General features: G+C 40.6%; 1 protein-coding gene across 1 annotated transcript in view; it reads right to left on the bottom strand.

Annotated features, from left to right (window-relative positions):
- lrrc7 (leucine rich repeat containing 7) overlaps positions 1 to 27948 on the bottom strand; it is a gene marked incomplete at both ends in the record, with an annotated part of 62010 nt that overhangs the window by 25373 nt on the left and 8689 nt on the right. The window contains 10 exons of the mRNA XM_080032936.1: positions 1354 to 1371; positions 1631 to 1703; positions 2563 to 2707; positions 3140 to 3214; positions 3968 to 4031; positions 4637 to 4693; positions 5572 to 5661; positions 6588 to 6666; positions 6840 to 6957; positions 10047 to 10249. Of these exons, the coding sequence (XP_079889062.1) occupies positions 1354 to 1371; positions 1631 to 1703; positions 2563 to 2707; positions 3140 to 3214; positions 3968 to 4031; positions 4637 to 4693; positions 5572 to 5661; positions 6588 to 6666; positions 6840 to 6957; positions 10047 to 10249 (922 nt within the window). The remainder of the gene's footprint in view (positions 1 to 1353; positions 1372 to 1630; positions 1704 to 2562; positions 2708 to 3139; positions 3215 to 3967; positions 4032 to 4636; positions 4694 to 5571; positions 5662 to 6587; positions 6667 to 6839; positions 6958 to 10046; positions 10250 to 27948) is intronic.

Raw genomic sequence — 27948 nt, 5'->3', positions numbered from 1 at the left:
ACGGCTGTGACAGTGACATATTAACTGCCATATACTGTCTATAAGCAATGGGAGAACCTTGTCCCATTTCAGTCTTTACATATTTAGCATATCCTTACTGTATTATATGACATAGCTCTAATACACTAATGGCTTTACTGTCTCTTTCCCATGAAAGTAAGTGCAAAGTGATTTATCTTATCTACTTTAGACTGCACAGCAACACAGACAAGTACAGTAACTTATCTAATGATTGAGCCCTATGTATATACAGTATGTATTATTGCACTGATATAGAGGGCAATGCAATGTAGTATTGTTTTGAGTGCAGGCATACATTGTGCAAATAATGCACACTTATATTTACATTAAAACTTCATACATTTTGTACAGTAATGTAAAATAATAACTTACTTATAGGAATATAGAATGAGGACTTTATAGAAACAGAGGGCTAAATATATGATAGCATTCATCAATAGTAATTAAAGGGCTAAGGAAAGGATCGTTTAAGGTGTTTTTGGGTTTAGACAGAAGGGAAGCAATGGATCTACAGCTCTACTACTTATCGAGGCTAAAACCTGGGGTAAGTTCAGGAGGACAAAATGTTTTCAGTGCGTTCAGATACAAATATGTTGCAGAGAGCAACATTAGACACTAGAGGGGCGCTTTTAAAATGTAATCCATCACAGAGTATTACTGATTCAGACTGTAATTAGGGGCATGATTCCAGTTACTACTCAACTGTTTCAAACAGCAAAAAGTGACAGAATCAATTAATGTCACGCTCATTTGATCTAATATTGATAATAATGTAGGCGTCATTTGGGATGTCTCATATTACTAAATCCATCAATCATGGAGTTCAAGTTGTCCTTAGTTGCCATCTGCAAGAATCGCTACAGTATGCAGCAGAGATGAAATTAAGACTCAAACGTGAAAATATGTCTCTTGCTTAATTCAACATGTATTGTTTTATTTTCAAAGGAGACTTATTTAAAAATTTGGCTGATTATGGACTTTGATGATTTATAATAAGAACTATTATAATCAAATGACCGTAATCATTTTACATGCAAACATTCCCGACTAAACCCTCTGGATTTTAGCAGGGTTCAACTTTGTGCATTTTCAATTAAGAACGGAGATGTTATTCAGAATTTAGGTCCAACTATTTGAAAATGTTCTGGAGGTAAATTTGATAGAGTGACGTGATCACTTGATGCCTCATATGAGTGAATTAGAGTTCATGTTTGCATGTTATTTCCCACATCCCCTTGTAATTTTGAGCAGGTGTTTTTGTATCTGTAACGCAGTAGAACATCTATCTTTCTCTGAACACACCCCTGGGTCCAGCAGGCTAACGTTACTCACCCGTGTTTGGGCTTCGGACTAAAGCCACGGCAACGCAGCAAGCACAACACACAGAACCCCCCCAATCATCAGCCAGCATAACAACACAACAGTAATAAACAAGGAAAACAACAACCCACGAACACAAGATAAAATCTGAAAGTCTGACAGAAATATGGTTTTCAAAATAAAGCAAAAGTCTACATGAATTTCTTTTTTGTTTCTTTCTTTTTTGTGCAGTGTGTGTGTGTGTGTGTGTGTGTGTGTGTGTGTGTGTGTGTGTGCGCATGCTTCTTACCTCCCGATGGTGTTTGGCAGTGAGGTCAGCTGGTTGTCATCTACCTTCAATGTTGTCAGCTTCTTCAACATTCCTACAGAATATGCAATTATACACACACACACACACAAAACAGACAAAAATGGACTTGATAAGGATTGATGTTATTCTTTATTTTTCTTATTGTGAAAATGTCACATGGAAACACCAATGCTAAAATGATTGGTTACTAACGCGATAACTGTCTTTGTTGCCTAAGCATGATGTAGCATATCCCTCTTTACCGCAGAGCTCCGATTTCATCCAAACCTGATTAAAACACATCAATGAGCCACCGGTTGCACTGGAGGACATGTTATTTTATTACAAGACTACATACACTATAGTTTATTTTGAGTCAGTCCCACACAAACCATCCTGCTGCCATGAAAGTATTCCCCAGTGTGCCAAATGCATATTAATCACAGTCTGAAAATAGTCGCCAACAAATGCAAATATTTTTTTCTGATTGAGTATCATTTCCTAGTCTGACAACTACTGCGTACAGCTGTTTAAGTAAATCACTTTGCCCTTTTGGAATGTGAAATTATTAATAATAATATAATCAGCCTGAACATTAAATAAGCTTGACATTTGCAGGAATCACTAGCCGTGGGGCGGAGTGCCCGATACGGGTAAGTGTAGTAAGAAACAGCAGAAAAGAGACAGAATCATGATGCTTTTTGGCGTGTTTTCATGGGATTTATTGCCAGTAGGAAAAATCCAGAATACCACCAGATTAAACCTTTATCACTAAACCCATCTCACGGAATGGATTTACCTAGTGGAACCACAGTCCTAGTCTACACTACAGCTTTTTTTAACTTGGGTAAAGCCTACGCATGTTTTTGTATGTGCATGGATTTATTTGTGTGTGTGTGTGTGTGTGTGTGTGTGTGTGTGTGTGTGTGTACCTATACTGTCAGGGAGGTGCTGCAGCATGTTGGAGGATAGCAACAGGTCCTCTAAGCACTCGCAGCCCGAAATATCTGTGTCCAACGTCTCAATGCGATTCTTTGCTAAGTCCAAGTATCGCAACTGGCGAAGTTTTCCTATTGACTGAAGGGGGGTAGAGAAAATATAATGGTAAAAAGTGGAGTCAATGATTCTGTAGAACGCTTGTTGTCAAAATCAGTGAATATCTCCTCACGATCTGCTACCTGTCTGTACTGTGTGCACTCTGAAAAATCTGATACATCTATACAAAGCCTATGCTCTCTCAACAATAAACAAAGGGTGCCCACCGTAGCTAGCAACATGCCTGTTTACAGAGCCTAGGCTGTGTATTAACACTGGATTATTCTTTTCAGCATACACACACACACACACACACACACACACACACACAGTATGGACTAGCTAGCAGATCGTGAGGAGACTTTAACTGATTTTGCCAACTAGCATTCTCAAGAATCACTACATTAACACAAATCTGAAAGAGTATTTCATTTACATATGTTTTGTTATATACTGTTTATAGTAAGTGCCTACCCCTGGTATAGACTGTAGCGAGTTGTTATCCATCCACAGTTCTCTTAGGTTGTGGATCTGTTCCAAGACCTCGGGCTGAAATGCAAACACAGGAATCCGCATCAGCATAATATACTGGCTGGCTACATATATATATCAACAATTATGCAACTCTGTGGCTATTTATACAACAACAACTGAATTATTCATTCATTAATTGGCGTCTCAGCATTATTGTTGTGAACATGTACAGTGCCGAGCCAAAGGAAGAACAACTTAGTGCATCTTCAAAACAAGTCTTTGGCATAAATAAATAAAGAAAAATGTTGGCAGAGTGAGTGCGACTGGCAATCTGTCCCTATTATGCTTTCTCTCTCTCTCTCTCTCTCTCTCTCTCTCTCTCTCTATTTCTCTCTCTCTCTCTCTCTTTCTCTTTCTCTTGGCAGGAGGCAGCCCACCTACTTCCTGTCTGACCCCCCAGTTAGCCTCCATCAAGTCACTGTGTCCCATTTCAAGAGTCCAACTGAACGGAAATAAGGATGAGCCCATTCCCGCCTACGCAGGATTCACCATATGCAGAATAGGGTCTTGCAATTTGAACTCTGATGATGACGCAGGCCCTAAAATAGGACACGGCATCTGCACTTCTGGTTGGATTTCTCGTTCCCTCCCTTCCCCTTGTATCCATTCATCTCTTTACACATATACATATGGTTCAGCTCATAAATGCACATATGAACACCACTTGAGCTCCCTGTGATCACTAATGACAACCTCACTATGGACATGAAACACTTCATAAACACTTCATCATGCTGCATGGGAATAAATAAATAAATATTCTTTCACCGTTTCTGAGAATTCGTTGCTGCCCAGATCCAACCTCTCCAACTGTGTCAGTCTATGGATGGACCTGAGAGGAGGGAACACATTGATTACTACTAATATTAGATTGCAACACATCTCCATTTTATATTTTCATGAACTAGAAAATAATGACACAGCCCACCATTATGCCACGCAAATACACACTTGAAAAAGGCAATAATTGCAGCAGTAGTATCACTGGTATGAGTATCAACGCTTTTCACAAACCAACTTGTAATTGAAATAGCTGTTTTTTTACAACTTTGAAGGTTCTATTCACAAATCGTTACAGCGGACCATGGTGGGACTATGCACACAGGGATACATTCAGCTGCTTCATGCCAAACAGGTAACATGTAAAAAGCTGCTAAGATCACTGTTGTAACAAGCTTCATTTGTATGCAAGAACACGTGTCTGGGATAAATATAGCTTTGATCTGGACACCTGGGAAGGCAAGCACGCACTCAGTAATATCATGAAGCATCTGTGTGCCCGTGACTGGGCACAGTTGCAACTACTGGTGCGTAAAGAATAAACATTTGTTTGGTCCTTTTTTCTTCTCTCTCTCACACACACACACACACACACACACACACACACACACACACACACACACACACACACACACACACACACACACACAGTCTTACTTTGGCATTGTCTTCAGATGGTTCTCTCTCAGCTCCAGGATCTTTAGTTTTGAGAGTCTGAAAAACAGAAGGCACAGAAACAAAAAACTTCAGTTCATATTAGTTTATTATTTGAAAGAATTGCTACATTAACACTGTGGGAAGATATCAGAACCATTCATCCCTATTCCAAGTCCAGTAAGAGTGATGTCAGAAACCTTATGATACATAATAATTGAAGAGTAATGTTTGACTAAAAAATAACACTCCACCATGGATTATTTTAAAATGGTAAATGGACTTGACTTATATAGCGCCTTCTAGCCGATTTTCTCAGCCCCAAAGCGCTTTACATATCTTACCACATTCACCCATTCATACACACACTCATACACCGATGGCAGTAGCTGCAAGGCGCTCTCTGAACCATCGGGAGCAATTTGGGGTTCAGTGTCTTGCTCAGGGACACTTCGACATGTGGCGGGGAGACGGGGATCAAACCTCCGACCCTGCACTCCAGAGGCGATCTCCCTACCCACTTCGCCACTGCCGCCCGAGGATTAAGTTTAGAGGATTTCTGTAACATATGACTTTACTCACAGGATTTGATTTGAAATTTCAACACCGGGACCTTAAGCCGGATAAATGTCTATAAAGTATCTTAAAAGGGAAAAATTATTGAAAGGCAAGAGTCTCAAATGTAATATATAGGCTTAGATAAAGAAAAGCCACAAACATGAAAGATCTTCGAGCCTGTTTAAATAATGATGAAGTATGTATTTTCGTGCTGTAAATACAATATAAAGGCTGATAAATGTGGAGGTACCCATTCCTCCATTGATATTCTTTTAAACTGATACTAGTGGCATTGAATCAAAATGTGTGGTGCATGAAATGTGTCACACACAAATGCTCACAAACCGAGCCCACGATAACAGTCCCATGCATCAGTTTACCTGCCAAAGTTAGCTGGCAGAAACTCCAAGAAGGCATCGTTTAAGAAGAGCTGGGTCAGATTCAGGAGCTGCGTGAAACCATCTGGGAGTCTGGGAGAAAACGAGGGGAAAAAGAAAGAGAGAAAATAAGAAAGAGGAGAAGAAAGCGTGTGTCCTTGAAGGTCCTCAGTGGATTTAAACATGAACAGTGTCCCCATAACAACCCAGTAGAAACATCGAAATGTGGTCAGCATGAAGATGACTCATCTCCTCCCCGCGCACATACGCACATACGCACACGCACACGCACACGCACTCACACACACACACACACACACACACACACACACACACACACACACACACACACACACACACACACACACAGGTACAAAAAGCTGCAATAGCATTATAACTGTAAACATGAGCGGCACTTTACTGTAGCAATTTGTATTGTCTAACCATATTTGTACATTAGTAGTAGCCTATAGGGTCTGAGGATGCAGCAGAATATTATAAAATATGAATTGCTTCTGCGGGGCTTTAGACTTGCTATGGAATATGTAAAAACAGAGACAACAAACAAACAAACATGAGCAGCGTCTTAACACTGAAAAATCTGGTCACGCATCTCACACACACAACAACTGCATCAAACAATCCCATTACATCTTGAACCGAGTCCAGGTCCAACAAACTGGTTGATAATACTGGTGCCATCAAAAAAAACATGGACCTCTTTGTGACACGATTATGTTTGACTACTTTCATTAGAAAAAGGGTTCTCAATGAAAACAATAATTGAGCCATTTTGAACAGGTTTGATTTGAAGTTTGATAGAGCTCAGGTTGGTTTCTGTAGGAGTATTCTCACTTAAATAAATCAGCTGCGCATCTTTCAGTTTTTTCGTCCTTTTGTGCTGTAAATAATACACATTAATGTGTGCTGCCATCAAACTACAGGATTCCTATGGATGCTCAACTCCTTCAGTCATGACATGAGTGAGATGTGTGTGAGCATGCAGTGTTTTGTCTTACTTTGTGATCGGGTTGACACTGGCCTCCACCACAGACAGGCCTTTACAACATTTTATGTTGTCTGGAAACTCTTGGATACCTGTAAGAGAGGGAAAATGAAATAATGTGTTTACCTAAAAGTGGAACACAAAGTGAGTGGGCAGTTTGAGATTGCAGGTATTTGCCGCAGACTTCTACTTAGCATAGATCATCCCTGGTTCTATGATGTTTGCTCTGATCATCTTTGTCATAGAGAGGACTACTTTTTTTTACCGTTTTTACTGATGTCCAGTTCTTTGAGATTAACCAAGCTGGCGATCATGGTGGGCAGGTTGGACAGGTCATTATCAGGCATGCTCAGCTTCTTCAAGGCCTGGCAGCTGAAGAGTTGCTATGGAAACACACACAGCAAACAATGGAATATCATAGTCTGCTCTCATATTCACACAGACCTTTTAGTAGAAAAGGTGCACAAGGACAAGAGAGCGAGAGAGTCAGCTGTAGGCATGCATCGCTTAACGCTTTGGAAAACAGCAGTGTTTTAACTGCCCTTTATTCTGCATAAACATACGGTGGACACCTAGGGACAAAACAAATCCTAAAGTGCTGTGGCAAAAAAAAACATTCAGAGAAACGTGCCCTGAATAGAAAAAAATACTCCAAATGCCAAAACTTATAGCCTACAAGAGTGAAAATATGTGCATACAAAATGTATTTGAATACATAAATGCTGCGGCAAATACAAACACACACAGAACAGACACAAGCACTGACATGAAAGGAACCAGTTACTATTATCTCGTGCCAAAACACTTCCAGTGTGTGCTACGAAGTCCACGACATCCATGTGCTATTTCTAAGATGTAAGTTGAACTGTTGCTAGTCTAAACATTTGACACTTTAATGTGCCAAGATTTATTCTGTCTTCACCCACAGAATGAGATTGTTCTGCAAAAAACAGTTTACCATGTTTCACACATAACATGATCTTATGACGAGCCATTTCTGATGTGTAAATCTGTCATAATGTAAACAAACACATGCTCACTCACTTTCACTGACTCACAGGCGCTTGACTAGAGTCTCCAAGTCAACTGACTTGTACGATTAAAAGGGAACACATGCTGACATTTTTAGAATGAAATGATTGTAACTGAATAATTAAATCCACAAATGAACATGTGTTTGGTGTATTTTGTTCAAAGGGGTGTTGGGTGTTATTTTACTACACACATCCACACAAACAATTATCACATCCCCACTATGATACCTGGCATATATTTTGCATGGACATTTGCACATGCATTAACACTATTTTACCTTGCACATACAAATAAATAAATAATTTATTTTGCACAAAAACATCTCTTATTTTACCTTGCATACTGTATACGGTATTGTAATCTTGCATATACACTACTTAAATACAGTAGTTTTCCTTTCACATAATCAAAACGCACTTCCCACCTGAAATAGGTTATTTAGACACTGTTCCTTTAGTCTTGAATATGAGAGCTTCAATATAATGTGTGTGAGAGAGGCGTTTGTGTGTGTATGCGAGGTAAAACGTGTGAGAGGGAAGCCTTCCCTTCCATTGGTCAGGCCAGACCGCTATACTTGAAGACACAATCACTTACTCACACACACACACACACACACACACACACACACACTTAAGGAGCTCTCCAACTCACTTACATGAAGGCCAATCACTCTGGCCACTTGAATTGCTCTCATACAATCTCCGCACAAACTTGGCACACACTGTAAAAGCTGAGTAGATTTCTTATATTTTTTTTTGACCCACCACTTACACACAGGCCTATCAGACTGCTTCCATTGATGCAGCAGGTTTAAATTTAGAAAACCAATTCAACATCTCTGTCATTTAAACCAGGGCAGGATATCAATAAAACCAGACAGCCCTCTTATGAACGGCAGCTGTAAATCTCCTTGAGATATTGGAAGGGCATTTTGCAACATCACTGCCCACATGGGGGTTTTCTGAGAGCCTAGCGTGACCTAATTGGAATGCCACCCACGTATGAGGGAATTCTCCTTCAGCCCATGTTCCCTGTCCCTCGGTATTGTCTGGCAGGTGACAATGTTTGGTTTCAATACTCTTCAAATTCTTGTATGTATAAGGAATGGCAATGTCCATAAAGTCTGAAGGTCAAGTTAAGTAGGTATAATTAAAGGTGCAACATGGAACTTTTAAATATTTATTAAACAGTCTCATTTTCCTCTGATGATCATAAGTGATTAACAATGAGTAACAGCAAACGAGAATATCAGTGCAAAAAATGCTATTTTTGTATAGTTTTTCTGAATGCCTTTGTCATGGGTACGCTCACCCGAGTACTATAGCTGGCCTAGTAAAATCACAACCATTTTGTCTATAGAGGGTGCACGAATTAACACAAACTGAAAGTTCCTCAGGGCACCTCTAATATGTCGTAAAAAAACACAAATCTGAAAACTTATAGTACATTTTTTGAAGAAGTGTCAAACTGGTTATAGAGATCCAAAATTAGAATGACAAAATTAGACTCTCCAGTTTCCAACCATCAAACACTTGATTTCTGTCCCACTGGTGTAGTAGCTCTAGACTTTTAGTATTGCTTAACTGTAAATTCTCTTTGCAAGTAAGTGACTGGGCACACTCAACATTCATATATCAAAATGTGTCAACTTCTTCTGAGGGCGTACTGTAAGTCACAGTTACAGCCAAGTAATCAGTGGGGTTGATGTTAGGACTGGGGAAGGAGATGAAGGGGCTTGAATGTGTTCACACCAAAAGAATAAAGCAACACAATAACATATCCGTCATATTTCACCGTGCTTTCCACTAATAGATCAAAGCTCACTGCTCCCAGAGAATGACATGTGGAGCAAACTGTTTATTTTAATCAAAGTGAGTGAGGAATTATCGAGTATACGTCTCCAAGGTATTGCGAGGATCACATTAAGGTGGACTGTCGGCCTTGGTCCAAGTTCAAGTCATCAGTAAGTGGTTATAACTAAGTTATGTTTAGCAAGACACTCCCACTCCACTTTTTCGTTTTTATTATACTACATAGTAAAGTATGCTGGTTTCTATACTGCAAAATATAATTGGATATATTTGGACATCTGTTTTTTTTTGGCATACTGCATTAGATATGCAAGTATCGGGACATCCTACATATTTTTCTTGCATACTAGATAGTATGGAAGTATGGGGATTGGAAACACAGGGTATAGATTCCAGCTGTTAGGGGTCAGCAAATGCTTATGTTACCTTGGGTAGGGGGCGCCCTTAGCTCAGTTGGTAGGGTGTCCCCCCCCCCGGGCCAGGCCCAGCAGCAGACCCGGGTTCGACTCCCGCCCGCGGTCGTTCTCTGCATGTCACTCCCCTCTCTGCCCCATTTCACCTCTGTCTCTCTGCACTATCAATAAAGCATAAAAATGCCCAAAAAATATCTTAAAAAAAAAAGTTACCTTGGGTAGTTCCTCAATCTGGTTGGCGTCTAGGTAGAGCTCCTCCAGCGTTCTCTCGAAGCTGAAGATTTCCTTGGGGACCTGCTGCAGGCTGCAGTGGGAGTAATCCAGCACTGAGATCACTTCCTCTTCACCACGGAAACAACGGCACGGCACCAGCCGGCCAATCAGCTTCCGCTTAGTGGTCATCTCCAGACACTGCACTACAGAGGGGAAGAGAGGAGAGGAGAGAGACGGTGTTAGATTCATAGTAGAGAGGGGCTGCAGCTCACGGACATCAAAATACTCATGCTGTCTGATCTGCTCTTCATTCATTTTATTGTAGACCATTGTTGCTTCGCCATCACAAAGCACATGGTCAGGCTCTAAAGTCACTAAAAGAGATAACTAACTCGTAAATATCAAACTAGCCTCTAATATGTTCCCACTTCAGAGAATAGCAATGGATGGCATCAAAATGACTGTGTGGGATTTTATTAAAATGTTCTACAAATAAAATTCTGGCTGTATTCATCAATGGTGAGAGCTTTTGGTGAACACTGAAAAATACATAAATGCGCAAATCCTACTGTGAAAAATTTCAACACTCATATGACTCTACATCAGCCCTATCATCTCATCAGTAGAACCATATTATCTAAGGATTCGACAAACAGCCCTGTGAAGGACTTAGCTGGGTTAAACTCTAGCCCTCCACAACCCTACAGAGGATAAGGAGGGAAAGATGATAAATGGACAGAGAAGGCAAAGAACTCTTTCATCAACTACTTTCAGCTTCAAATAGTCAACAAATAATCCAAGGACAACTACAATTGCCGTGCAGCATTATATAACCACGCTGTAATTGTCCATGGTCATGAAGAGAGCTCTATTTAATGTATTTTGGATGAAAGAGATTGCAAACAAAATGTCGCGCGAGGGGAAAAAAAAAACATTCAAGGTCAGGTTGAAGTTAATGAGGCTTCAGGAGTCTGAGTCAGTGAAAATCAAATATAATAGGAATGCTCCAAGCTTTAGACAACCACTACATTGTGCCTGTAGTGGAAATGCTTTGATTTAGAAAGGAATCTCTTTATGGGCGGTATACATAGGAAAAAAAATGATAGCAACCAAATACTGTTACAAAGTGCATGCAAGCATTGTTCTGAGATATATCTGCACAAATGGTAAGCTATCCTCTAGGGCAAAGTGGTGAAGGGACTGACATTATTTGGAGAGCTCCAAATGAAAAGTGATTTTTTTTTGTTGGCTGCCAGGCAGATGGGTAACATAGCCACCCCTCGGCAAACAGAAGATAACCAGCTCACAGCAGGCTAGAGCACAAATCTCTCTGTCACACACACACACACACACACACACACACACACACACACACACACACACACACACACACACACACACACACACACAGTAGTCAGAACTGTATAACAATTAGACTGAATCCTTTGTAATTCTGTGAAAACATCATTCCATTCCATTTAAAACGCTCACGGCTGAATGGCACGAGTAAAGGCCTAACCGAGGGTATTAAAATCTCTGAGTGTGGATTTAACATTCATCTTTATCATTTCAAAACCCCAAAACACTTACCACGCTCAATCTACTGTCTAATAAAGTCTTTCCTTTCAAAAATAGAACAAAGAGTGAATTTACTTCCAGTTATCTGACTACCGCCCACAATTTCCTGTTGGATCTGGATCAGCTCAAACCAGCTGTGAAGAGAAGAGAGGAGAGATGCCCTGCGTTCTAATACCCATACTTCCCTGCTATTTAGTAGAGTAGAAAAATATTTAGGATCTCCCATTTCTCGGGGTCAGATGCAGCATGATAAAAAAATACCCGATGCCCTACTACATCCGGTCTGGATTTTTTTAAGTGTGGAAATCAGCATACTTTTGGGCCGATTCTGACCCACAATCCAATGAGCACCTGAATTGACATCCCATCGACGGAGCCTATGAGTGAAAACAACCAGCAATGCAACAGATACATAAGAAAGAGAAAAGTTCAAGGTGTGTTGTTATGATGACATAAATAAGTGAAAGTATGTCCCGATTGTATGCCTACTGCATGTTAACTATACATACTTTTTATGATCAGCAGTATGTAGAATAGAAAAAATAAATAGTATGTGACTTGGAACGCAGCCCATATGTAGTAACGAGGCAGCAGGAAGTGAGTAAATGAACCAAATGGGGGGATGAGGAGGAGGAAGAGTAAAGGAGGTGTGGAGAGAGCAAAACGAGGCTGACCAGGAGGCTCAGAGATAACAACCAACAGCTTTATCTGTCTATAAACACACACATGTCGGGCGCCACGGTGCGACCAGATAAATCCAGGAGATAGATGGCGAGATCTCGAAAGCACACTACGTTATCTGCTCTTGTTTGTTGGAAACGGTCCGGCTGAAATCTGATTAAAGAAAAAGACGGCAGATCCTCCCAGGACTCTTTATCTAAAAGGGTTGGCCCATTGAAATCAATACATCCTTATCCACAGCCCATGCTCAAAGAGGGGCGTAATGAGGCACGCAGGGATTTACTGTTTGTCTACAGCATGTGTTAAAAGCGAAGAAGTCAGTGCTTTTTTTTTTATGGTGCTCACAGCACCGGACCACTGATTCTTGTCTAACCTCCTCATTGTTCAGAGCTAAAAGGTAACCAGGGGGTTAGTAGAACAATTAAGATCACATAGAAACACGTTTTCAAGGCATTTGCAGTGTTTCCCTTTTCGCTTACTGTCTAAGTAAATACAATGTCGACAGGTAGGATTGCCAATTCAGTAAAACATAAAGAAAAAGACACAGCAAAATGTAATGGTTAAAACTATGGAGGCTTGTAACCAAGGCCTCTCTTTGTCCATCAAACATCTATCATCAGGGGGCGCCTTTAGCTCAGTTGGTAAGGCGTCCCCCTCCCGGGCCGGGCCCAGCAGCAGACCCGGGTTCGATTCCCGCCCGCGGTCGTCCTCTGCATGTCACTCGCCTCTCTGCCCCATTTCACCTCTGTCTCTCTGCACTATCAATAAAGCATAAAAATGCCCAAAAAGTATCTTAAAAAAAAAAAAAAAAAACATCTATCATCAGTCACGTTGATGGAAGTTAATGAAATGGGCCCCAATTGGAAAACAAGTAGCCATGGAAGTAAGGTTAGAAAAGTGATTATGTTTAAGGGGTTTAGAAATTGTCTTCTGAAATTGTTCTTATTATTAACAATAGTTTTATTTCTTGTGAAAAATATTTTGAAAAACATGAATATTGTTTTGTATTTATAGTACATACTGTATATTTTGGGATATGTAGCCTATAGGGAAACATAATTGATGGTTTCTTACAGCATAAAGTATCAGGAAACTACCTGCAAATCTAAAATCAACAAAAAAGATCTACAGAATCACACAAATACCATTGGCATCAAATTGTGAAGTGTAGAAGTTAAAGGCTGATGAGTTGTTGGTGTTGGTCGTTGTCTCGGTACCCAGTAACAACTGTCCCCCACCTGTCAAAATGTTATGCAATGATTTATTCATGTTGTTGTGTTTGTAATGAAACACTGGTCTGCTCATTACAGTGAACGCGTTCTCAAAATGATAAAATATTAAAAATAACCTAATATTGAGACATTAAACCTGCGAAACAAGATTATGCATTAATCTGGCTAAAACACATGTTGTGGAGCTTGTCTGTGCCTATTCTAGCAACTGAGGACAAACGCCAGGTGACACACTGTCAAAGTCACAGAGCAGAAGTAGGATTGAGTACTAGCTTGACTGAAAGTTACATGAAAGGTGTGAAATAGCTTTAATACTTCCTGCATCCTTTAATCAACTGCTTGACATCGGAGAGCCGAGAGCCAGGCGCTCCATAATGTCCTGAACAGGTAACACTGACCAGAGATGACATGACCTTTTGGTAGATTACACCCCCTGTAATACTCTGCTAAAGACTTGTGCATTTTACTGTCATTCTTATACGTTTGTTTTTCCACTTTTCTCTCATTTTCTTGAGGATTACCTCCATATTTTAAAATTCTTCTTTGGGTTATCTTGCTTTTGAAGTCTAAGTCTCTTTATTATCCAACCGACAAGGATTGAAGTGACTTTGAATATTGTCTTTTGAGAAGAGATCCCAAGTGTAAAAGCATTGAAAGGTATTGATTTTGGTTGGAAAACATATCAAAACTGTTTTTATTAGCAACTGACACTGCACCTGCTTGATTATGCACTTACAGTCTATTGCTGTAACACCTTGAAACAAGAACAGAGTAGATTAAAAAAATAACAGCTTTGTTCTGGGCAGGGGAGCAGAGAAAAAGAGAGGAGAGCTGATGTTCCCCCAGCAGTGACAATGACAAATATTAGCAACAAACGTTAGCTTGTTTACTGTTCATGGGCCATGAGTAGCGCCGACCTTCATGACACTAACACCTCCAGAGACTGACTTCATACTAGAATACGGACAAAGAGGATGCACAGAACAGGGGACATGTAACGCTGTAGAATGTCTCATGCATATGGATTTTGTTTCAATAAAGAAATACGAGGAAAATTACAAGACTGTCCTCCAACAATGCAACCAATTTGACACACTACTATACCAACATTCAGCTAATGCTCATTCATGGATGTCATCTTTTGTGGAAGAAAATTGCCCTTATCTTAAAAATCTTGGCTTTCTGTTGTATGTTTCTTTGTCCCAATGCATGAGAGAGAGAGTGAGAGAGAGAGAAAGAGAGAGAGAGAGAGAATGAAGAAAGAGAGAAAGACAGAGAGAGAGAAGAAAGTATAAAAGAGAGTCATAGCAGGCGGGCACCAATAAGGTAAAACTAGGAAGTGAGTGTGGTTGGCTGTGTTGGCTCTCGCTGCTGCTATGGAAACTGCATGACAGAGCAGACTGACTCTGCAGAGGCAACGCAACATGTGCGCACACACACACACACACACACACACACACACACACACAATTGTGAGTAGTGAGACATTTTGTTAGAACTGTAACACCCGCCCACACACACTCAGACATTAGCAAGCAGTAGTGGAGGACGTAGTCAGGTTCTGTTCTTTAGTGCGGTAGTAAAACCACAATGTCAAAATATGGTAAGAGGTAACTTTTTCATAAAGTGAAAAACATCATCATTAGGGTAAATGTTTCCTGTACCCTTCAAATACAGTATAGTTAAACTTTATCAAAGGTTCAATATGTATTTGCTCTTCTCAGAACCAACATTGTGGAAATGTAATAAGGCTTACACAAGGCTTTTGAAATAGTTGTCTAGCTTGCTAAAACGCAGTCCTATAATGGTTTGACTGACTGAGTTTTAATAATATTTAACAACATCACTCTCAACTAGTTTTAGCCAAGATAATCCTGATAATCATCCCATGGTTCTACGTTGCTGCACTAACTAGACTGCCTTGTATCATTGCTTGTCCAGAATTTATTCTCAAGTGGTCGCTTTGCTTATTTCTTCCCTCTGCTTTTAATCGAAGTTTGAGTGTGCCTATGTGTGTGTGTGTGTGCGTGTGTGTGTGTGTGTGTGTGTGTGCGTGTGTGTGTGTCCTCTCGCAGCTCGAGCAGGTGAAATCCCCAAGGTCCCATGACAGCCATCACTTCACGTGCTGCCTTGTCGTCACCATAGTAACGGCTGCCATAGAGACCGTCTCCCAAGAGCTGGGTGTATTTTTACTCATTATCTCTCTCTCTCTCTTTCTCTTTCTTTCTCTCCCTTTCTCTCCCTCTATCTCTCTCTCTGTCATCTGCACTCAATGGGTTATCGCTCCACATTTGTTGCTGCCTTAGACTGAAACATATCAGACACCTCTATGGCACCTGAACACGAGTTTCAGAACAACTCATCGTCAGTGTCTCTCACTGTTTGGTTAAGGTGTGAATGATACACTGAACTTGCCACAGGCTCCTGCACTCTCTAACAATTAAACAGTCACACACTGTAACACACAGGCACCTGTGAAAGACACAGATAAAAGGCCCACACACATATATGTAAGTCGATGACATAACACATTCCCATACTAAATTAATTTAAATTCTTTGAGACAATACCGAAAGTTTAAGATCCAGTTTCTCTGTCGAGAATGCAGTGTGTGTGTGTGTGTGTGTGTGTGTGTGTGTGTGTGTGCGTGCGTGCGTGCGTGCGTGCGTGCGTGCGTGCGTGCGTGCGTATGTGTGTGTGTGTACGTGGACGTGTGTGGGATGTTAGCTAACTAGCAGCCAGGAACAGCTTGTACTGTCTTTATTACATTCATTAAATAACCACTGACAGCAATGTACCTGCACCAGCACACACATACAAAGGCACACTTACATTTGCTTGTCTTTTGTTCTGAGCCTTAATCATTTTCCAAACTTCCTGTTTGAGAAGCCAGGCTTTCACTAACCAGAAATATAATTTTTCTTAGCAATGCAATGATGATAAAAATGATGTTATTGAGGTTTGAAGTGTAGGTGTATCTCCAGGGAAGGATAGATATCGATATAGGACATTCATTTTGACATTCTGGGTATTTTGGGGACTCACAGTCGATACAGTCTTGGACATCTTCCAGCTGCACATCACAATAACAAGGAGTAAGCACATAAAGACCATGAATAGATATTGGACCTGTAGGTTTTTTCTGTGCATGGCTGGCCATCTCGCCTGTCTAGCACGGGGCTGAAATAGACATTCACACCTACAGGCAATTTAGTTCTCAGGTGACCTGCCCGGCATGTCTTTGGGCTTAAGACCTGCTACTGTTGGTTAATTAATGTATTCGATTATTATTTAGTCAATTGGCAGAAAATAAATGTTGTGTTTTGAGTCATTTTTAAAGAAAAAAAAAAGTAAATGTAAAGGATGTTTTCTGGTTTATTTGGTACTTGGACCATTTCTTGGAAAAAAACAACACATTTGAAGATGTCAACTTTTGGTTAATTTAAAACATTTTTACAAATTTGCTGACATCCTCCATTATAAAACATATGTACAATTGTGAAAAAGATAAAGCAAATGATATTTCCAGCCCTGATTTGGGCTATTATGAGATACCAATACACAACACATGGATTGCAAACCCCACACAGGAACAGGAAGGCTCTGGCCAGCTGGTGGAATTGAACCCCTTGACCCTTTTGCAACAAGGCAACAACAATGTATCATTGTACGTCTTAAGGAGAACAAAGCATGACACAAAAAGAAATGAGTCCTTGTTAATTGAAAGGGCACCAAGTGAACGTCCTTTCAAAGTGCTGTGACACAAAACTGATGGTTTAAGTGAAGAAAGGAACAGGGTCGAAACTTCATCTAAATGAGGACTATTTGCCTGGAAGTTTTGTGGTTATTTTTCCAAAATCTCAACAAGGAAAATGTGATGCAGGAAGTTTAGTGTTTACCAGGAATGGAGAGCATTGTATATTTTTGTAAAACCTTTCTGGGGATCCCTCTTGTGTGTGTCCCATACCTCTTTTGAGATTTGAGATAGGGAAAATGAAAGTGCTACATGGAATTACTTCACAAAAACCTTTTGGAGAAAGATGCACCTGATGGCCTTGAAGCAGTCACCCTGCCATTTGTGAGTAAATTACTCTCCAGAGTGTACAATGTAATCTCAGAAATCAGCATCAACTAAGATCAGAGCGCAAATATAAACACCTGAAGCTCCCATCAATGAACAACTAAATAGGCTGTCAGTGCGTTCCAAACCACCCAAAACACCTTTTTATGTGATCTGTTACGACTGTGGCAAAGGTCTGATTCAATTAAGATAACTTGATGGATAACATTGAAGTAAATCTTGGTAGGAGACAGGGGATGAAAAAACACTGTGTATGCTCAACCACCATCCTCTCCAACCTTAGCGCCTCTGCAGCTGAATAACAATGCCATGTTATATGTCACCCTTTTGCCAATGAGGAAATTACTCACACAATTAAAGGTGCAGTCAGTGATTCTGGAGAATGCTTGTTGTCAAAATAGCTTTTTTCTTTAAATCAGTGAATGTTCTCACCATCTGCTACCTGTCAGTACTGTGTGTGTGCTGGAAAAAAATCCAGTGTTAATACACAGCCTAGGCTCTGTAAACGGGTAAAGGTAAACAAAGGGTATGTAGCAAATGGGGCCACCATAGCTAGCAACATGCACGTTTACAGAGCCTAGGCCTCGTATTAACAATGGATTTTCTTCTGGCGGACAAACAATACGGACAGATAGGGGATGGTGAGGAGATAATCACTGATTTTGACAAAAAACTATTCTGACTACAAGCATTCTCCAGGATTGCTGACACCCCCTTTAATTGATGCAACTGTCAAGGAAACTTTACCATTTTTTTTTACATGTATTTGAATGCTTGACTAACGCTTTGCTATTTCCTGGCGAGGACAAAATCTCAAGGAACCAGAGCAAAGAGAAAGTTGTTGAATCATGGTCCGGGCGTTTTTCACACTCAGTCATTCCCAATCTGCCTGCCACAGTGGCTCCAGGTGGCATGTCTATAAAACCCAACGACCCTTACATCACTGACACTAAAAATAACAATAGGCCGACACAACAGAACACGACCCAGCTGACGGTTCACCTGCACCCAAAAATAATATGGGAATCAATTTATGCTCGGATGCATGGATGAACAAATACACGATAGCACCACATGGGGTCAAACCAGTGTGCACTACACAATGAGTCAGAATGGAAATATGTTTCCATATGAAAAAAAAACGCTTTCGCTATGCACGGGAAAAAAGGTTTAGCACCTGACGGCATACCGTGACGAATACCAACAAATGACAGACAGACAGACAGACGGACAAACAGTGGGATGTATAAATAGTAACACAATAAAGGCAAGGATAAACAAGAAGCTATAGAGAAAGGCAGTGAGTCACATCTTGATGTTAGGGAAAAACATCTATCTATTCTAACATACAGTACAGTGTTAGTATGTGTCAGCTAGTCAAGAGTAGTCCTTAACCCTCATCCAACTGATATACTTTATATACCACCAACTGGGTTCGCTAGGGACCACAATATAAAAATACTGGAAGAACCCACCTCCAAAGAAAAAATTATAATTTGTATTTTATAAGCATCATTAGTTTTATAAATAATCACATCTGAGGGAAAATAAATTGTAATTAATTGAAGGACATTTCTAATTAATGTATTTGTATAGTGTTTAGCCCATTATCTAATAGAATGATTCATATTGGGCAAAATAAAATACCTCAGAGAAATACTTCAAGTACATTTAAATGTTACGTCTGTACTTGCATACTACAGTATATCAGTAGGACTTTGAATGCTGGACTTTTAATTAGTATGGAGTACATTAGCATCAGTACAGCAGTGGTACTCTAACATCCCGCCTTTGCTTTCTCTTCCAATCTCAATCTAAGTCCAGTGGGAGTCACTGGAATTACCCTTTAAAGCACTGAGAGGCAGTACCAAATGAGTATTAAGTGTTAATATAAAGTGATGCCATTATCAACAGAAAGTCAACCGGCTGTTCACAAACATTTACAGTCCAAATTATTAGTTTTTTGGTTGTTTTTTATATCTCAAGGCTTCGCTCGTCCAACTGTTCCTCAGTGAGACTATATTTGCGCCTCTCCTCTCCTTCTGTCATCTCTCTCTCTTTCTCTCTTTCTCTCTCTCTCTCTCTCTCTCTCTCTCTCTCCATGTTTCCAGGCCAGTCTTACATTTTTTTTTGTTCTTCCATCGTAGTGCTCAGTGGCCCAGATCTGCCTGAGATGCCCCAGCACATCTTCTCTTTCTTTCTTTTTTCTTTTCCCTTTTAGGCTTCTCTCTCTCTCTCTCTCTCTACACTCATCCCCGTCTGTCTGTATGTTGAACTTTCTCCCTCTCCCTTCCTTCATCCCATCCCCTAGCAAGAGATCAGACAGCGAAGCCATCTTAACAGGCTCACGGTACTGTCTAGTTCTACTCTCCCCGCGAGCATCTCCATCCATATCTTAATTCCATGAGGTTGATCCATTGGAAATATCAACTTGGTTATTTTCTTCTGGAGAACAATGCAATCTCCACAGATGAAGTTGTCTGCTCTCAATCATCAGTGTGCCGGCAGGGTAAAAGTAAATGATAACTTAACCTACTTAAAACTACATTTTGTCTTTTCACACAGATCAAACCTACTAAATCAAGCACATAACAGACACAGTCATATCTTCAGAGTAATCTTGTTAGGGCTGCTCAGCAACCTTAAGTGAGGCTGATATAACAGGAAATTTTAATGGGCAATCAGTGACTCCGCCAATTAGGTCTGGCCTTTAAAACGATACTGATAATTATCTCAATATGATCAGATTTGACCAAATGAACAACTGATACACCAGGAGAGGGGGGAACCAATGCACTGTAACTGCTAGTTGCCACCCGCCATTAAACAGAAGAAGACTAACAGCCAATCATGTGGCAGGAATAAAGGTGGGCATGGCTGATAGACTTATTTCTGGAGTGGAATAAAAATACCAGGGAAATGAACAACAGAAAAAAGGAAAAGGCAGCGCTGATGAGCCCATGGAAGCAGGACAAAGCCATTGTCCAGCAGAAGAAAAGTCATTCAAGTTCTTATACAATCGGACGAAAAACAGAGTAGCATGAACTGCAAACTGTATATATCGAAGACACGTGGCAGCTAAGACACATGGGCAACAGCACAACACTATTTCAACTTCTGAAACAATACAGTAATAATAGTACGTATATATAAAGTCCCAAACCAGTGCTGTTAGTGGAGCCACGACAAGCACAAGGCCAGTAAGTGACAAGCCATTGGATCAGCATTAGTTTAAACCACAATTGCATGAGGAGCCACACTCAGACTTTTACATTATACTTTAGATATTACATTAACAAGATAAATATTTATATGATATTTACCCCGATTATTATTGATATTCTTTGCCATATTGCTCAGCCCTACCACACATCATGGAGCCTGTTCATCATGTGCTTGAATTTCTGTTCTGCCGGGTAGAGTAGAGTTTACCACTCTTTGGCAAAGTGTGTTTTTATTTGTGTGTTTTTCTAGTTACTTATTTCAGGTCACCTTGCTGGTGTACCAGCAGCTCATCTAAAGCTGAAAAGCCCAGAGGGGAGAAAAGTGGAAAGATGACACACACACACACACACACACACACACACACACGCACGCACGCACGCACGCACGCACGCACGCACGCACGCACGCACGCACGCACGCACGCACGCACGCACGCACGCACGCACGCACGCACGCACGCACGCACGCACGCACGCACGCACACACACACACACACACACACACACACACACACACACACACACACACACACACGTCTAGTATAACAGTTGCATGTCTTTCAGCTTCACTCTGTTGACCCAGAAGCACTGAATTATTTATAGATCACACTCAGAGCAGTGTGACACTTGGTTTTAGGAGTTTTGGGTTAATTTGATTTAATATAAACCTGATGTCCTTGAAGAAAACCATACAATGTTTGTGTTTAAAAAAAAATACTAGATAGCTTAAAGTACGCTGAACAGGTAGCATACAGTGGGTTTTAACAGCTTTTTTATTATGGTGATAGGAGTAGCAAAAGCAAACCAAAACAGTAAGCTGAAAGACTCCATAACACTCTCTATATGTACTGTAAGTGGAACTGCAGAGGTGTATGATAACAGTTTTTTTTTTACTTTTATTGTAACCAAATCTTGCCCTTAACCACCAAACCCTGAGCCAGTGATTTTTGTCCTTGATGTGACATAGTGTCCAGTTTCCTTCCACTCCGACAAGATGAATGCCGAGCACACAGAGTCATGATTGCAAGAGAACGGTTCACCTTCACCTGAAACGCTCTCTCTGTCCACACTGTGAGAACCTACTGCTATCTGGAACTACCTCTCTATCTTTCTGTCATCCCTCTCTCTCTCTCCCTCTCTCTCAATCTCTCTCTCTCTCTCTCTCTCTTGGTCTGGCCGGGAGTCAATCTCTTTTTTACTGCCAGCTGATAGCTGTGCATGACTGTCTGGATCTCTCTTCATGCGTTTACTCCATCCATCACCTGCTGCTGCCTCTGTCACCCCTCCATTCTCTCCTCCCCTTATTTTACCTCAAAAATGGACAATATGCCGGGTAATTGTTAACTTTGCACTAATATCTTTCATTTCACTTTTCCTCAGACAGATGCAATTGATATTGACCTCGATGTCAATTTGGCACAAATGCAGGAGCCAAACCTGTTACACCTAAGTTACAACTCACTTTCTTTCGAGGCGAGACACTGCAGACAACACACATTTGGTAAATCATTGTTCTAGATTAAATAATCAACTGGCAATATTTCCTGATATACATAAGTTACAATGTATTCACCTGCAGTCTCCCAACTTAAAACCAACTGGCCACAAGTCTAGAGGGTCTCAAATGTTTTTTCTCTCATTGCATGACAGCCTGCCTTTGCATAAACACCCTTTAGTAAGTTTTATCCCAAAAGCCTCTCTTAGCAGGCAATGCAAATTGCACAGTGAGCAGTTGCCATGGTACCAGGGAAGTCAATTGCCCAAAATTACCATAAAACACTAATTAAAAAGGCCTGGCTAAGAGCACCATTTTGACAAGCTTTTTACAGCACTTCTGAACCAGTCCCTCAGGTGGAAAAAATGGACTGGGAATGGGAATCATTTCAAAAGTTACCGGATGACTGTATTCAAAATTTGGAGGATTTAGTGTATCTGAGAGTATGTGTACAATGGGTGTGGTCTAGAGTTGAGTAATTATAACTTGCCATTCTATGGACATTTTGTTTAATGGAAGGTTGTATGTGAATTAGCTAAGCATCTATCGATTTCACTTAGGGGCACTGCATTTGCATATGCACCATACGTAATCTATAAATGACAAACTAACAAAAGACAAGCTTTCAATAACTTGGTCGGACATGTATGCACAGATATTCTAAACATTACGTCAGCGTTGAGAAGCCGATAGAGACCGCGGCAGGCAGGGGAAGGGCTTAATTGAGCTACATGTCATCAGTATTGGATCATTCGACTGGCGGGCTTCAATCAATGGCCACAGCACACACTTAACATCTCTTATGGACTGAAGTATCAGTCAATACACAGTGGCTGGGATGGTCTGATACAAGGAGTGAATGTTGTAGAATTGCTTTTCAGTTGCATGGGCGAAATATAGGGCAACGAGAGGGAATGTTTGTGTGGCTCAGGGATGTAAGATGCTGAACATTTAATGGAAAAGTTCTCTATTCGAGTCCAGCCGGGGATCTTTGTCGCATGCCATGTCTCTTTTCTTCCCTCATTTTCTCTCATCTCTCTTCCAGCACTATCAAATAAAGGCCAAAATGCCTGAAAAATACATATTCTGACAATGTTCTGCAAAGACTCATGTCAAGAGGCTATTGGTTAGCATTGCCATTGACCTCATCTATGTTTTCATATACTACCTAATTAATTTAACAGAGTAAAATTGTCCCTGAGATACAAATGTCATCCTCCACAGTTTATTGTTGCTACTGTTACTATCCAGTGTTGCTAAAATAGCAAAGCACAAAGTAATATAATCAAAATTATATGAATGAATGCCTTGAGTGCCGCCTTCTCTTCCAACGTATAATGATGCCGATAGGGCTAATCTGACTAGCATGGTTTAGCTAATAATAAACAATGGACACAAATGGTGGAACACTAGTATTTAAACCCATTGATTCAAGCCATTCCCAGCTCCAACACGTCTGATTATGGTGAATAATGTAAAGTTGGTGATCATCATCATATGCATCTGTACAGCTGGATAGCTCAGTAGGTAACACCACTGGAGATTGGTATGGGAAACCAGGGTTTGATTCAAGGTTAGGGTGGGGCAAGTCCAGTGAGGGTCCTTAGGCAACATCCTTACTGCAAACTGCCCACCATTTTTGTAAGTCAGCTAAATAACATGTTATCCAATGTAATAATGCATCGTGACCATCAGAATAAACTTATATAGCAAATACAGCTTGAGTAACACAGACACCTTCCCCTGTCTGGACAGAGACAGAGAGAGAGAGAGAGACAGTGAGAGTGAGGAGGCGGCGGCTCGTTCATCACATATCACTATGAAGCCCACTAGTCACGACATAAAACAGTCTTGAGAATTGTTTTTTTCTTTCATGATGCCATCGTCACTGCAACGTGGACATCAAAGGGCAAATCCAACGCCTGTCAGTCAAGGTTGAGACACTTCACTCCCACATAACAGGGCCACAGTCTAACTTCAACGTCACGATTCACAACGCTGTAAAGGAATAAAAAAATCATGTCCCTCCTCCAGTCCTTGCCTAGGCTAACGAGGAAATAAGTTAAAATGTTTTTGTTACTGCAGGAACTTTTACCGTCAACTCTGATCTTTCACAATAAGCTGCAAATGTTCTCCTGTACTGTACGTCTAAACCAACTTGCACACTTCACCACAGTTTGAAACTTGGTTGTTGGGATAGGAGCAGGCTGAGGTTGTGGCCGGCTTGGTAAAATGATAATATAAAATTAATGTCTTCTGGAGAAGTATCCCCAGCTATAAAGTTCTGTTTCGTATTATGAATGAACCCCTGTAGAGTCTCTTTGCATCTGATACGCCTTCAAAAAGAAAATCCATGACTCATACTGGACTAATTCTTCTCAATCATACCTAAAGCCATTTATTGAACACACAACAGTTTGGTCTGAACACCCACTAACAAAGTTGCAGGAATGTTACAAGACAAAAGCCTCTCACTTGGAGGCAGTTCTTTCTAGTGATGGGTGGATATAAGATTGACTCATGTTTGGTGATAAATAAAAAGACTTACACTATGTCGATGGCAGTAAATCTCCATTATTGGGACAATCATGAACATTTTCACATGAGTGACTCGAAAAAGCTGTCTAGCTCGCTATAGCCTGCAGTCCAATATTGATTTTTACCATAACGTAGGTGCTGTCAATACAACATTATAGTTGTAAGTAACTGCTGGGCTTTTTATTTTTTTTACAGTATTTTACACTCGTCCCTTTATTCTACACTACAACATGCATCCTCTTACATCTATCTGTCTGACTGTCCATACTCCATGCCATTTTCATGCCATGCTCTATATCATATGAATCTATGTCATTGTACTAATTGATAATACCATAATATCTCATCTGACAACAGCAAAGGATACAAAAAAAGAAGCAGAACCACTTAATATGTCACAAGATGAATAATAAGAGGAGATTGACAATTGTTCATAACCTGATGCTTATCCCTGGTAAATGCTAGAGAGTTGCAAAAATGTAAAGCTAAAAATATAAACCAATCAGAAAGTTTAGCGGGGAAATCCCTAGTTGGCAGAATGGCTCACATAAATGTATAGAATTGATAATGCAAGTTGGTTGGTAACTAGTGCTACTAGTACTCCTCTATACTACGACTCCATTACAAAATCATGATAAAACATCATTCTAAAAGGAAGTAAAATGCATCATATAACTCAGGAACATATCAGCATCCACTGTGCACGTGGCAACAGGCAAAATTGAATTGCAAATAAGCAGACGAAGCTGCCATGGTACAGCTGCCATGCCATCTGATGGACACCTATAGAGCCCATAAGACCTGTGGGAGCTGGCCTACATATACTGATATACTGCACGCTACAGTGAGAGAGAGAGAAGGCAAGAAGGAGAGGAAGTCAATGATGCATTAAGCATAAGCTTTAGACACACACACACACACACACAAATACAAACAAGGAGAGACACACACATATATATACACACACACACACACACAAAACACATACACGTACTGTATATATTTACACACACACACACACACACACACACACACCTGCATACAGATGAGTAAAGTGATCCAAGTAAAAGATTTCAGATGTGAAATTGACAGTGTTGGGATACCACAATGCATAGTCAGCATTTCTCTCTTTTCACCCTCTCTCGCCCTCTGACACTGACACACACACACACACACACACACACACACACACACACACACACACACACACACACACACACACACACACGCACACACACACACGCACACACACACGTAATTCACAGCTTCTCCACTCAGTAGACTAAGGCACACGGATGGCCGAGGACTCCCACTCCCACAGTGACATGGTATATGTTGCACACAAACATACACACACACACCAACCCAGTCTCCAGAGAAAAACACACACACACACAGGTCTGATCTCTCCCCTCGGTCATGTGCAGCGCAGCGGTCTATTAACGGTCTCCTCCTCACATCGGTGCCTGCAGCGCGCCTGGGGACTTTGCTCAAACGCAAAGAAAAAACACTGTCAAACAAAATTAGCATCCCATTGCCGAGATGAGCTCATGAATGGACCAAATCCTTCAAAGGAGCGAAAATACTGTTGTCCAAGAGAAAATAAGGCTTGTCTTTGTCACGTCTCACATCACGTTTACATAATATTCTTTCAGTGATATCGTGGTTGTGAGTTTTTTTTGACATGGTTGCATGACTGTGCAAAGCCCCGTTAGATGTGGTGCTGGTATTCTTTGCTTAGGCCTACAAACAAAGCCAAAGAGCTGCGGGTGGTGCCAAATATATCATTAAAATGTCATGTATCATATAGCAATATCTGCTTCTAATGCTTTTGACATTTAGAACAAAAAAACATTCTCCTAGCAGACACAAGAACGGCTTTGAATTCAGACATTATAATGTTAGTCAGTACTGGGGAAAAGGTCTATTTTGGGGGGAGATCTTTTTTTCATAATTATATTGGGTAAAAGCAAGCAGTTTTATATTACAGTTTTTTTTTTGCATAAATGACCAAAAATGCAGAGCTTTATAATCCTTTTGACTTTCCTTGCTGTCAAAGGCATTCATTACAAACTGCTACCAAGGAGAGATCGGTCTAAAAGGAAGTGGCATCAAGCCAAAGGCTCCATTTCTGCTCCTACACTACACTAAAACACTGCCGGCAAGCCAAAATCTGTCATTTTTGCAAATGGAAAGATTTTTTCTTAAATAAAATAAACAATGAAACTAACCTATTTTACAGACATAATCTTCACATGGATAAAGTGTTGGTCAGAGTTTATGCATTAAAAGTAAAAAGAATAAGTCTGCCGATGTTCCACATATTTCAACAAACCCTGTGGAAATGACGTAACCCATGAACAACCGACTATGCAACGAAGAATCAAGCATAGTCTGTGCAACAAAAGTCGTATACACATTCTTGCTTTGTGCCATAGAGCTCTGTTGTTGTCCAAAAACAAAACAAAAACACATCAATAAGCCGCAGTGTTGCACTGGGCGACATGTCCCTTCATTATCATGTATGTACACACACGCTGTAGTCTGTGTTGAGTTGATCCCACATGGAGAAAAGTTTGCTAAAACACTTCAAGCCTTTTTTGAAAAACTGAAACTTGGAAATGATAATGTAAGGAGCTATCAATTCAGTAGAACGAATGGATTGGGACTGAGAGCTGCCGTTGAAGTCTTGAGTTAGTCTGGAAAAGTTTTCAGAGACAGGTGGTTGCAATGTTGGCTTGTATTCTTGTCAAGGGAATTGCTGACAATCACAAAAAAATATTCTTTTTTAAATGGCAGACATGTCTTTTAATAAAGAACGTGGAGAGATGCTACAATTGGGATGATAAAACCTCCGACGGGACAAGCCATCTCTCAGTATCCCTCTGTCTGATAGGCCAATGACAGCTGAGCTGAGACAGACAGAGCAGGACAGGAGGCAGACGCTGACGATTTAGAAAGATTACTCGCCTGCTCCCAACACGCCCATCCTTCTCCTCCGCATTTTCACTCTCAACGTTTACTCTCCCGTTGACTGGAGTCACAATTTTTCGACATTGTGTTGTAATGTAGA

The sequence above is a fragment of the Ammodytes marinus genome, assembly GCF_949987685.1.
Source record: "Ammodytes marinus genome assembly, chromosome: 8".
Classification (NCBI taxonomy): domain Eukaryota; kingdom Metazoa; phylum Chordata; class Actinopteri; order Uranoscopiformes; family Ammodytidae; genus Ammodytes; species Ammodytes marinus.
The sequence above is the reverse complement of the archived record's forward strand: the minus strand, read 5'-3'. Positions and strand labels throughout refer to the sequence as shown.